We start from the raw sequence: 14,345 nt of genomic DNA on the forward strand, positions 1-14,345 counted from the left end.
GAACCAGAGGAGAGTTAGTGTCTTCGGGTAGGATGTGGGAGGGCTGGGCTCTGGATCATCGCTCTATGCGGATGTACTTACTGCCACAGAACACTCCATTATCTCAAAATGACAGCTAAATTGGCCTGTCAACAAAGCTACACTCATAGAGGCAACTTCACTGGTGCATTAGTGCTTCTTCTAAACGTAGATCAGGGATATGGGGCATCTCTTCCATTCTGGAAGCCACAGGGGGAAATTAGAGAGTTTCTGAGTGCACTATTCAAACAGGCGGGCTTACTGTAGCTATTGGTTGGTTTCCCAAGCTAATCAAAACCCCTGCCTGGCTGTGTAAGTATTTTTATGACTGCCTAAAGTTGAAGTGAATCAAGCCTGTGCATCAGGGGGAGTCCTGCCGAAGAACAGTAGCACACAATTGATGGTGTGTTATTTAAAGTCAGTACTTTCTTTGGCTGCCTCAATTTCAGCTGCAGTGAAGAAGACTGATTGTTACTGGCTTTCTTAAAGCAGCCACTCAATATTTCCATCAACCTATCTGTTTGTGAAGTCCACTGACGTAATGCCAACATTTCAAACAGCTTTGTCCTGATCTAGCACCCCAAATCAAATTTACAACTGTAGCTCTTAGCTGAGTATGAATAGCTTTCCTCTATATCTGCCGACTTATCTACAGAACCAAAAAAGGTAACTTAAGGCCGCCATCTGAATTTAGGTGTTACTGCCTGAACCTACTGTGAATTAAATTTCTCGAAAGTAGTCTGGTAAATCCCAGAGGCAATGCCACTATCTCAGTTCCAGGCAGTGGAGGACTCTTCCATCCCCTGAGAGACTGTACACCCCCTCAATGCCTCAGGTTTATCAGTCTCTGAGAAAAAAAAAAAAACACTGTCTTGTACTGTATAAATTAATGCTTGCTGGATACTTACCGCTAAGCATATTTAAAAAGGCTATATGAAGTTTCACAAGAACGTATGTCAGTAGAGAATTTTTATATCATATTTACTTTGTGGGGATGTCTGTAGAATTTTGTCTTGAGAAAATAGACTACTTTGCATTTCTATACAGTCACACTTTGAGGTAGTGGAGCTTAGCTTAGCAACATGGAGAGTGAAAATCAGACAAGCAGCTCATTTATAATCTTTTGGTTAGGTTTTGTCTCAAATCCACCAGGAGTTCCCTGGCAGATATATCCCTTTGCAGAAAAGCTAGCCTCCATAACAGGACTCTTTGCTTGTGTGTATGGTGCATGCGCATGCCCATATTATTGTTCAGAGTAGTGCAAAGAGAATGTGTGGGCGGAAAATAGTGCATTTCGGAAAATTATCAAAATCTTTTGAAAAGTACTTTAGCTTTGTCTGGCTTGCAAGGATAGTAAGATTGGCCCTAAACAGAGATACTGTCTCCGACCTTCCTTGTCTGTTTGTGTATTTACCTGAATACTTTGGGACAAATTTCACCAGAAGACTGTTCACTCTAGCCTCGCTCCTGGGTGAAACTAGAATCCGTGTCGGTACAAGTTGTCTGTTGGGTGGGTGTGTGTGTGTGTGTGTGTGTGTGTGTGTGTATATATATATATGTGTGTGTATGTGTGTGCCTGCTTACATATACTGTACATGTAATGCCCCCACATCCATGAGATTGAACTGAGCTGAGCGGGCAAGCTAGCAGGTGGGGTTCCTACATAGAAGACCTTGACTGGAAGGCAAGATACCTTTTAAAAAAAAAAAGTAATTTGCTGCACCCACACAGAAATCAGACCCCAAGAGTTTTATGCTGAGAGAGGGCTGAAGATGCACAGAGGTATTTCACCCTGGTTGCTGTTTATTTAATTTAGGGTGGCTGTCCATATATTGAGAGAGTGGTAGAATATACTCTAACCACTCCGTTAATCATTTCCCTCATTCTAATAGTGAATGCGAGCCAAGAAAAAACAGTGTGACTTTTGCTTATAACATGCAAACTAACAGAGATAAATGAAAGTGAAGCTTGAAAGTCTGGGAATATTCGAGGACATATTGTTATGGTAAAACAGCTGATGTATTATGATAAATGTCCTAAAGTACTTTCACTGTGTCGTGTGCATCGTGGAAGCATGTAAATTCAAATTGCCAAAGTGCTTTGGCAGAGCATCAGTCAGTCTAATCTAACAAGACTGAATCTATAACTGGAGATAAACAAGAAGAGCTGAGTAATTCCTGAAAGCTGCAAACTGAGCTTTATGGAAAAAAAAGAAAGGCTGATCACGATGGACTCGAGGCTATAAGCTCCCACTGTAACTAGTATGGATCTCCAAATCCTGTTTACCAATGACCGCCTCCTCCACAGCTCGACTTATTGCCATCAAGACAAGACAGGCAGTGGCTAATTACTGTACAGCGACAAACAAACCAATACTTCTCTATCTCCCCGGTCATGTCCCATTACTTCAGCTTACTTCCCCTATTCATATTTCCTCTGACAGGTGCATCTGTCCATGGAGAATGAGGCAGTGTTTTAATCGGCAGACAGAGGATGTCGTAATTTAGAGGCGTACCTCTGGGCTAACACGTGGCTAAGCCAAGGTGAAAATGACAGTGGGAGTGGAGTTTTATTGAACACAACGGGGTTCTTGTCAATAACGCTGCCTCTTGGCATTGTGTTCGATGCCGTTATTAATGCTTGGGGTCCGTTCGCATCTGTACATGATTGCGCATCTGTGCATGTTTGTGTCTGACCTTCCGCAGCGAATATGAGATGGTACGATGATGAGGATATACAGTTTCCTCTCTGCCACTTTCTCACAGGCAACTAAGGAATGTGTTGAACACCCACATGTTCAAGCGCCGAATCAATGTGAGTCAAGGAGAGTGAAAAATCTGGGTGGGGGGGGGGACAATGCAGAGGGAGAGAGCAGCAGGCAGCAGACTCTGCGTGTGTGTCTGAGCATGAGCGTGTGTGTGAGAGAGAGAGAGGAAAGAGGAAAACGGGAGAGAAATAAGAGAGAGCTTGAAATGAGACAGCAAGGATAGGAGTGCGCAGATTGATATAGCAATTACCAAGAAAGCTATCCCTCAGTTAGGAATACATCTACATACATTAGAGCCGGGTTTGCTCTCCAGCCACTGTTTCTCTGAGGTTGGCTCAGTAGCATCTCATACACAAGCCGAGCACGCGAAAAGGTCATCGCTGGGCAGTCACTGTGCTCACGCTAACAATAAGGAGCCCATCTATCGTGTATGTTGCTCATGATACAAGAGAAAGAAATCCATCTTAATGCCAAGAGGGGAATGAGAACTCCCAAAAAGAAAAACCACAAGTCTATCTTCATAAAAGGGCGTATTGAAAGAAAAAAGAATGACAACAGACAAGAAGAGGTTGATCAGCCTCTGCTCACTGGTCTATGATGTTTTGTGGAATTCCCACATTAGCTGTAATTCAAGTCTCGGCACATTGTGTGCCATAAACATAAACGTGGTCGATCACTTGTCATCGCACAGGTGGACGCATGCAGCATTCAGAAAGCGACTTACACTTGGAAGCAAAGCTTGCCACAGTGGGATTCAAAGGACTGGCTGTCATGCACACTTTCCCTGAGCTAGCAAGTAAATCCAGTTATAGTTAGCCTATAATGTATGCAGAGTTAGGAACGGCATATGCTTGTGCAGTGTGACTACAGGCCCTGCAATATATAGAGGAAGAGTTTTGCATGAAAATGCCGCTGCCAAATCAGACTGCGCATGTAAGCACACTCACATTTCAAACACCCTTGTTGGTTCAAGACACAACAGACAATGAGAACAAAAGAGAGAAAGGGAGCAAAGAGAGAGGAAGGAGGAAGGGAGAAGACGACAGAGAGGTGAGGGGGGAGTGAGAGTGAGATGCTGTGTAAATAACCCTGTTAAAAAAGAAGAAAAAGGGAGAGGGCAAGCAGATGGAAATAAAAAAACATGGTGAAATGATCCAGTGCGACTTGGATCTCTGCCGTAGGCTCAAAGCTATGCTCTGCCAGTGTATGCATGTCTGCACTGTGTGTGAATGAAAAGTGTTTTTGCGTGTAACTGTGCTTCAGTGTGTGTGTGCATACAGTACATACAGCTGAGCACCATTCACTGTGGTTTTATGTCAGATAGCTGCAGGTATACAAGAGCTGTGATGACACGACAGGACTGGGATACGGCACAGGTCTGCTAACTGTTTTGTCCTCTTTTTGCGGTCATGTGGAGGAGAGGAAATCATTACTATCCAGCCGGACGTGGGCTGAAGGGTCAGATTGCAGAGGCTGTATCTGTTGAACTCTAATACCGAATTCTCTTTGACAAAGCTCAACTCAAGGATCTACATACATCAAAACATCTCGGCATCACAAGATAGCTTCCATCTCATTAATGTTACAAAACCATACAAGGTGATGCAGGCTCTTGCTCTTAGTCGAGAATAAGCCAGAATGAAAACCTCTGTTTCTAAGGACTTGAAGGAAAAAAGGATAAAAATGGAAAAGATGGAGAGAGAGAGAGGGTGGGGAATGAAGAGAGGGAAAGGACAGAGTGATGAAAGTAATTAAACACTGCCATCTGCTGGCTGTTGTATGAACATACTGTATGCTTTGAGCCTGAAGCTAATGTATTTGAACAGCTGCACCTTTGACCACCTGTTTGCATTGATCCAACCTAAGCAGATGTGACACACAAATGACACAGCGGCGGGCCAAACTCGACATAATAATGAGAAAAAACTTCCAAATTCAAACGCAATAGAAGACCCTGTTCAGAAAGAGGCAAATTTAATTTGCTGGTTGAAAGAGAAGAAGGAGCACTGAGCACGATGCAATCATTTTGATGCAATCACAATTATGTTAAAAGACACTATCCCCATCCTCTCCTCTTGACTCATCTAATCGAAGGCAGCAGCAAAAGCAGAGGAATGAAAGGAAGGCCTTCTATAACCCATACTTGAACTGGCACTGTTTTCCTAGCTGGGTTACATTAGCATAGAGTCATAGTGTATCTTGTATTTCTTCATACTAAAAAAGGCATCTATCAGAAGTACTTACTTTGCTGCTCTTCACAATGCTGATGTCTTTGTGTGTGACACTTCAAATAAGTGTGAGAGTGGGAGAGACCAGTAGAGTCATAATTTTAAAGGGCCGTATCAGGTGCTTCTTGCTTTTGACTGTACAAAGATAAGGAGGCTTAAAGCGGGAGAATTACAGGGAGACAAAGAGAGATTTTTTGCATATTAAAATGTGCTAGGTGAGAGGGAGAGAGTGGCAGTCTGTCCATTTCCTGCCTGCACATGAAGGCTCACAGATAGTGACCAGTCCTCTTTAGAAATAGAACTTTCTACGTGTACAATGTACAGTTTACATGAGGCAGATATATTACCTGCATGATAAAAAAAAAATATTAATATTTGCAATAAAGACTCCACTCCACTGGCCTCCTATATTTGTTTGTTAAATCAAATAGAAATGCTACACAGTGTAAGTGTGTGCTGTGACCTAAAAATCTATGCCTGCGTGTGCGACAGTGTGTCTTTACCCACATACCCTTAGGGCCTTGACTCCATCTGTCGTCCCACTGAGCTCAGATCCCCAAATAAAGACTTTCATTCCAACATGACAGGGCTTTTCCTGCATAGCGAATTTAAAGGTGGCCGCCTTCAAATTCTGTTCCGCCCTTACTAAAAAAGCAGAGCGTGTCCGCAATACTAAAACCTATTTCAAGAGTGTTAAATCCTTCACTGCCAACTGCTAGTGCAACACCTGAATCAGTCCAGAGTGGTGCTAGGTGAATAGGAAATTATTTGGATGACATGCTATCTAATTAGCACTGGCCAACTGTCACTATTTCAGTCAACAAAGTGCTCAAGTAACAAGACATCCACGTCAACCTCACCATCATTACCTGATTTACTCGAGGACTCGATAAGTTATTTTTCACGCCGGCATTTGTTTGACATGTCAGGTGGTCTATATATATCTTTTGTAACAGCACCGTTTTGTTTTTTGAATGAAAACAGGTTTTAAAACCTGCAAAAACTCAAAATCTTGTCAGGTACACAGAATTTGTCTAATTTCTAGTCAAAAATATCTCATCACACTTAATATAAGACACAGTCACCTAGAAAGTAGTATTTTAGTAAGATAACGGGGCCTGTTTTTGAACAATTTTCACTTATTCCATTGGCATATACTGTGTATATATATATATATATATATATATATATATATATATATATATATATATCTAAGTATGTGTGTTTGGTGGAATGTGTTGTCTGCCTCATTTTGAACAGGGAAAAAGCTCAATCACAATTTTATCAAATTTAAAAACTGACATTTCCACAGCAAACTAACCGTTGATTTTAAAGTTGATTGTCTGAAAACGTGTTAATTTTCCCAACATGTACACAGAATTCTGAAAAGAAACCCTTCCAATACATGTGATGAGGAACTCTTTTAAAGCATCTAAAAGGAACTTTCATGTTTTGTTGATTCCAGCGATTCCAGTGGACAAAAGCAGTTTGAGCACCACTGCCACCTGTTGTAAAGATCTTGATCTGGCTAGTGCATGCAGCTGTTTGCAGGATGCATAGCGATGAGGTAATATATCTATTTGTGACTATGTAAAATTAATAACTATAATATGATAACAGTCACACAAAGTAAACCTTTTTTTATTACCATTCATACACCTAGGAGAGATGTAAGCCTTCAGCTAACAGATTTGATTGCTTATGATAGTTATTTTGTTGACAAAGCCAAGGTTGTTAAAAGTACAAAAAAAAAGTACAACAGTAATGTTGTTATTTTGAGCAAAATCTGACCTGGTGGCAGGTATTAAGAATAGCTAAGAGAGGCATCAATATTAAATTGAGACTGTTTCATCACCAGTTAAAAACTCCTTGTAGTACGTTTAAAGGTAAGAGGTGGAGGCGGAGTTCATGTTGCCTCTTTGTTATATGCCAAACGTCACTGAAATTTAGTGAATTTGAACTGATGCGACCTCCCCTTTCTCTCTTAAAAGATCTTGCATCTCAGTGTCCTAAGTTGACTCATACCAAACTAATTCTAGGTGTCAGTGAAAAAAAATTTAGATGAGGTCGTCCCCTCTTTCTTGTCTTATTCATAAGTTGCCCTTTCACTCTAGCTATAGACCGGCGTCTGCGCCCTGCATTTAAAAATCTTGTCTAACCTTTTGTGTCACGGACTGTACATGTTCTGGAGCAGTTCAGGCAATGCTCTCAACATCAGTGCTATTTTCATTTTAGTGGCATATGAGCCACAATCATCCCCTCAAAACCTACAGAGTCTTCTGGATGTTTTACCCTAATTAAACATAGAAAAGAATCCATATGGAAGGTAATCTATATTCCTGTCTTTGTTGTGCTACTTTTTCAGATGAGCGCATATTCTTGGTATTGACAGAGAGGAAATGAAAGCTGCTCTTCAGTCCACAAAAAAAGGAAAACTTGTTTACAGTGTGATCAGGACTCTTTATTCCTGAGTAAGTGTCAGACTCAATTATTGATATTATTTATTTACACATACGCATCTTTGGGTAACTACACATCCTGTAACATGTGAGTGAAAGAGGCTGTAAGAAACATAGGTGACAGAATAGAGAATGAAGGAGTCCTAATGAATAGACTGTGTAAAATGATTTGTTTAGCTGAGAGAACACCTTGTCCATATCCACTCTCTCAAATCCTTTAAAGAAATGAGCACCATCACACTACAGCTACTCAACCAAAAAATAAACCAAAAAAGCTCAATTATTAAAAGTTTTTTTGGTTTTGATAGGCTGTGTCTATCTGTGCTGTAGTCACGTCTGCCATCCAAGCCTACAATCGCTGCGAAAGGCCAAAGAATGAGTAACAGATCAAAGCTGACTTAGGACAGGGAGCAGCACCCCAAAACAGATAAGTGCAATCATCCAACTCCACAGTATCCAGAGAGCTTCCATTACTGGAAACAAAGCAAGCGTGCATGTGAGTGCTCGCGGGTTTGTGTGGATGGAAAGATAGTTTGAGATTATCTGGACAACAGTGTACAGCCGCCCCCGCAATGTATTACAATAACATATACAACCCAAACTATATGCACCACTGTATGTGCTTTACAAACAAACACATATAAAAGAATGAGCACATGCACAGTCGCAGACACAATCCTGCAAGTGCCATGCCTCACAGCTCAGTATCAAGTCATTACTATTCTGAGAGGATCTGACCATAGTCTGTGTCTCTGTGGTAAGTTAAGAATTAAACATGCACCAGCTTCAGGCAAGCACAGAGGGCTAAGCAAAGGGCAATTTGTCTCATTTAACTGCTGCCTGTCTGCCTGTCTACCCAATAGAATCAAATTATGCAGGTCTTTTGCTTTTGTAAAAAGCCACGCTGTTTTACATAAAAACAAAGTTGATGTGATTACTATAGGCCACGGCCTCGTGCAGAATAACACGGTAGCAGATTTAAGAGGAAACTAAAATGTTGTTCATCTCGAAGCGTCTAAGCCTTCAGCGCTAGATAGCCTTAAGTTATTCATCTAATGTGTTTGTGTCTATGCTTTACCCTACTGGTCTGACATGTGGCCCCACAGCAGCAGCATTAAGCCAAAATAGAAGCTGGTTGCAATTTCCAAACATTACCACAAGGGGTCACTCACATGCCGTTAATTAGCAACCTTGACTGCAATAGAGCATTGTGGTTTGTAAGTGCATGCTAAACAGCAAAAGAACTGGGAAAGATACATATGGTCAAAACATTTTTTGAAAAACACCATGCAGTGTGTCAAAGCATGCTGCTCTGATTATAGTTAAAACTATATCAGCAAGTTTATGTTGAGAAAATCTGCATACATCTCAGTAAAAAAAATTCAAACTGCAGGATAAGGTATCACATCTTTTTAAAAGTGTATACAGACGTCTTTTGTTTTTCTTTTTGTTTCACCGTAAGTGTGTTTATCAGCATTACATACAGTGCATGTGACATTATTTACCTCAAACCAAATCAAAGTGATGGTTAGTTTATTCATTCATTCTTGAGTATAATCATCTTTTTATACAACTTTACCAGTTTGTATGTGTGCATTGTTATACCCATATCAAAACAGTCATGCCGTTGCACTCCTAAAGAAATCATAAACAAAAAGACTAATGAGAAACTCCTCTGCTGTCTGAAATTGCAGATGCAATCAGGCTGATCTTGTATCATTAAGAGATTAACTACCTTCATCTTACGTAAGAGTCTGCACATTATGTTTTACTTTATAATTTTTGTCCTTTGAAGGTGATGGCATCCATAATTACGGTACTTGGTAATTTATGTAATTAAACACAACATCGTATCTGAAGTGACAACGTTTACTCATTAAATCTAATTGTGATCTCAAAAACCTCAACAGTGTGAATATAAAAATGTGTGTGGCATTGCACAACTTTGTCCCCTATTTACTGGAACTGTTAAGCTCCTGTGATATTTTTTTTTTTTTGCCATGGGTATACATAGTAGAACTAAATTAAACTTCTTCCTTCTGTATCTTCCTCTGCATTCCTCTAATGTGTTTTACAGGTGGCAAAGTAGATTCTGCTGCAGTTCATTAACACTGGCACTATTCAACTTTATGCAAAGTTTTCAAGAGCTAACATGAGTTTTAGATGTACTGTGAAGCCATATGTTTACATTTATGTTCATAAACATTGAGAACAAAAAGAACAGTTCAAGAATATAGGATTATATAACCAAAACTGTTACTACTGTAAGGCACAGCTGCGTGCATTATTGTGTGGCGCTTGTCAATCTTTAATAATATGAGCTGGGTTTGTAACAAGCAGACAGATTCTGCAAACAGATCCAGATTAGATGGTTTAGAGGAACATGAAACTATAGTATTGATCCCAGTGAGTAACAGGGGCAGTTGCAGTGTGTAGCCTGTTCTATGATTTAGTGGGAAAAGGATAAAATAATAAATAATAATAATAAAACAATTGTAACAACAAAAGGTAAGACTTCCCCTGCTGCTGCTGCTGCTGCTAGACGAGAAGGGTTGTACACACAGTTCTGACTTCCCTGATCACCGACCCCTCTCACCTTGCTAGCTCCCTCTTCCAGCCCCCCCATATATCCTGTGGCTGTTCCATACTTGAACTCTGATGCACATGCACTTATAGTAGTAGAGAAGGCATTAACCAGCGAGCACTTTAAAGGAGACAGGTTAGCTGCACAAAGGACCTACTGTATATATATTCTGTATGTTTGAATGTATAAATGTGTGTTTTTACTGTCCTTATTTTATATATTTCTTCTACTTATGAGCAACTGTTCTTTTGTTTGTCTTTAGGAGCTGTGCTGAGGTAAATTTCTATCAACTGTGTTGGCATGGCAATAAAGTACTAGATTGGATTGGATAGTGCACTTTACTTTATATCATAAAGGTGCAGTGGGTATGCTTTTTAATGTTACGACAAAGCATTGTCACTTTGGGGCTATAAAAACGATTTATTAATCATAAAGTTAGCAGCGTATTCTTCATGGCTGTGGTCTTTGATAGAGCGTGCACTGCACTAAACAAATCACAGTTGGCAATTTCCTGAAAAATCACACCTGTAAATAGTGGACAAGTTAGCTGTTTGTTAGAAGCTTTATCTTATAACCAGAATGGGAAAATTATCCTGTCCTGAAAATGCTGCAATATTTGTTATATCGCTAAAATAATCTACACATTATATAAACATTATCAGGGAGAAGTTGACTGTTGATTGAAATGATGTAATGCTGCTGTTGAAGAAGGAAAAGATCATCATTCATTTAAAATGTCTCTGAATTTGTCATTTAAATGTATAAAATGTAAATGCAAATACAATCTGGGTGCCATCAGTCATGACACAAGCTGACGGGAAAATCATGCCAGAGAAAATCTAACACATACATTAAAAAAAAAAAAAACTTTTGATTTAAAAAGTACTATCTTAACTAAGAACTAGTAGTTCTTAAGCTTGCTCGTCATTGGCCAGACTACTAGTGGTTTTCTATCCCACCAGGCACGTTTTGAGTATGTGTGTGGGTAAAAATGTCAGAGCTCAAAATCCTGAACCAGAACCACCTCAATGTCTAAAATTGTGGGAGAGGGACACCGAAACAGAAAAGAGTTACAAGCTCTGAACAGACCAACAGTTCACCATCAATGTGTAACCACTAGATGGCAGCAGAAAATCATGTTTGCAGATAAAACTTTGAGCACAAACCAGTTCAGCTTGTTGTGTTTGTGTAGATTAAGGGTACACATCAAAGTGTAGAGAAAGTGAGGAAAGTTATGGATTGATTGAATATAAAGGGAACGAAATACTACTGGAAGCACCGTTTAACCTTACATACATAACTCAGTGAGTGTTTGAGAGATATAAAGTATTATATAAATATGTTGTGACACTGAAAATGAATGTTTATTCCAATATCAAAGTTGTCAGCGTCAAAGCACATGTAGATACAGTAACAATGAATGTACAAGTACCATGTAGTATTTCTAATATGTGGTTTCGGAGACATAACTTGAATGATGTGTGTGTCTTTGTTTATGTCAGAGAAGGATATGACAGAAGCAGAACAAGCCATCGCAGATACTAGTCCTGGAAATGTCAGATCATATTGATGTGCCTATTGTAAAACAAGCTATACTCTTCCCACTGTTATGTACTATACTGTGTAAAAAATAATAATGTACTCCTGCAGTACATGTGTCAAAAACAGTTACTGCATTCAGGGACCTTTGTCTCTGAGCTTTGAGACGTGTTCATTAGTATTGCCTTGAAGAGGTCAATGATATGCGCTCTCAGCTGGGATATATCAGAGTCTGACTATAGAAAGTGGAGTAGAAAAGAATGCTTTGCCGACTTACGTCAAATTCATTGAGGGCAGCAGCCAGCTCGCCAATGCCGGCATGGCCATGTTTCTCATCAGTGGGCGAGGTGGCCTGAGCAGCACTGGAAATGCCTCCTATGGCCTCCTGGACCTGCTTGAACACGTAGTCTCGGTTGGCACGTGTGGCAGCCACATCTGGGTGGCGCAGGAAGGCCTGTGAGGCCGTGTACAGCATGGTGGCATTTTTCTTAAGGGCCCCACGTGCAGCTGCCATCTCATCTCGACACTGGGGGTCTTTCAATTCCTGAGAAGTTGAAGAACATTCTCAAGTAAGTTCTAATAACCATCATCAGAAACATAATTCACAATAAATGTAACGAGAAATCAGTGCATTTCTCAAAATGTTGGATGTTGGAACAAAATGGAAAAAAAGACATCCGATTTTGATGGCATCATTATCTCACAATGTAGCAGAAAAGAAACCCTGGAATAGAATTCCGTTCAGTGTCTTGCTCTGGGACCTTTGAGCAGGCTGGATGTTTGCCAACATGACACTTGCAGGAAAAAATCTTCTAAGAGCTTTTTGTCACACTGGGGGCGATGCTTGAAAAACACTTTCATGTGTTATCCTTCTCTCAAATATCCACTGATGTGAATATTTAACAGATTTTCAGTAATATTAAAAAGTCATTTCAAATGCTGCTGAAAAACTGGAAATTCTAGCAAACATTACTTCAACTAAAACGGATGATAAACAGTAATTATCAGTACTCTTTATGTTTCACAAAAATCTTACAAAGTACACGTATTCATTGACTACAAGCTATATGAAATTATCAATATATATGAAAGAAAGCACTCATAACATCTTGTTAATGTCATCATGTCTATTTTGTGTGTTGGAATTGTCAATGCAGTTTACAGCAACAAGTATAAGTACAAAAACTGACTGAAAATAGGTTCATTTCCTGTTAAATTAACCAAATTTCCCCTACAGGAAAAAGTTGCATCTTGTTCAGTTGCTCCATAATGGCAGTGTCTGTGTGTCCCAATGGCCTTAAAGACACTATGCAAATTATGCAAAGCAGATAAAACTGCATTTCATTATAGACTTGGCCAATATTTTGTCAGAATATGACATCAATGACTTTGAATTTGAGCCACTAGTGATCTCATATAAACAGTATTACGTAATTTACCTCCAGTTGCTCACCATTATTCAGCTCTGCACTCACTTTATAAATGAAGTTTAGAAAATCACAGACAAAGAAAACCTGAATGTAGACACTATAAGGTGCTCTCTCTTTCAAGGGAACACCTTGTGCCTGAATGTGACACACAAATAAGGAGCGGTTTACTTTTTCTGTGAAAGACAGAGTAGAGGAGACAGGGGGCTTCCTTTTACCTGCTGTCTCCGGGCTGCCACATAGTTAAGCTTCACCATCTCCTTCCCAAACTCCTTGAAGCGATTGGCCAGGTCCTGCTCATTGGTCGCATTCTTAACTCCCTCCAGGGCTTCCTCCACCTGTCACACAAACAAAGAATTGACTGGATTTTGTTGTAGAAAGAAATACATTAAAGTCAAAAAATACAACATTTGTTTTTGGCGAACATTTTTTTAATCCTGCGTAATTGCAACCAGGTTTAGAAAGACAATAACCATTTAATTGTGCTTTTTTTAATGGGTCTAATTTCAGCAATCTCCATCCCTACTGTGGGTACATTCTGATTCCGAACTCTTTTCTATCCCTAATGAAAGCGACGCACAATGGAATGGAAATGAGAGAAGAGAGAGAGAGATAACTTTTAAGTGGCCTTTGATGGCAGGGCTTATACTGGCTTGAGTTAAGCCCCTCTGTGGGCCTCAAGAATGAAGCTTGAAAAAAGGACTCTGACTGTGTGTGTGTGTGTGTGTGTGTGTGTGTGTGTGTGTGTGCGCGTGTTTGTGAGAGAGTGTGAGCAAATGAAGGTGCATGTAGGCCTGAGTTTGTTTCAGATTATACCAAATGCATATCGTTCTTTCTAACAACATGTATAACGTCTCCTTCAAAATGCTGTGCCACTTTCAAAGTGAAGAAATAAGAAACCTGTGTTCAGATGACTCTACAGTGCATGAGTGGGAAGAGTATGTGTTTTTAATCACATCCGGGCACCATGCTATGATATTAATACAGTACAATCTGATGTGTGTTCCCAGGATACTCCTCCATACCTCATCTATATGCTAATGTGTGCAGAGGTTGTGATAAAAGCATATATTGCTTCTGTGGACTACACAGCAGCTGGAATATCTGACCACATCTTTAAGTACACTGCACATACAAGTCTTGTTAACACACTTAATACTATCACTTGCAAAAAAAATATTTTGGGAGTCATTTCAAAACACGTTGGGTATATCAACGAGTATCTGAAGATTTCCAGCTCACCGTTCTGAATGCAATTCTAACACAACATAACTAATGAGCTGGCATGGCTTCATAACTCTCTAAGGTCGGAGGGCCATATCA

General features: G+C 39.9%; 1 protein-coding gene across 1 annotated transcript in view; it reads right to left on the reverse strand.

Moving 5' to 3' along the window:
* The window catches only part of ctnna2 (catenin (cadherin-associated protein), alpha 2), a 323,140-nt gene that overhangs the window by 249,702 nt on the left and 59,093 nt on the right, over positions 1 to 14,345 (reverse strand). Inside the window, exons 5-6 of the mRNA XM_073466691.1 lie at positions 13,241 to 13,360; positions 11,873 to 12,139 (exon numbers count right to left, since the gene is read on the reverse strand). Of these exons, the coding sequence (XP_073322792.1) occupies positions 11,873 to 12,139; positions 13,241 to 13,360 (387 nt within the window). The remainder of the gene's footprint in view (positions 1 to 11,872; positions 12,140 to 13,240; positions 13,361 to 14,345) is intronic.

Source organism: Pagrus major, chromosome 1 (genome assembly GCF_040436345.1).
Source record: "Pagrus major chromosome 1, Pma_NU_1.0".
NCBI classification, from domain to species: domain Eukaryota; kingdom Metazoa; phylum Chordata; class Actinopteri; order Spariformes; family Sparidae; genus Pagrus; species Pagrus major.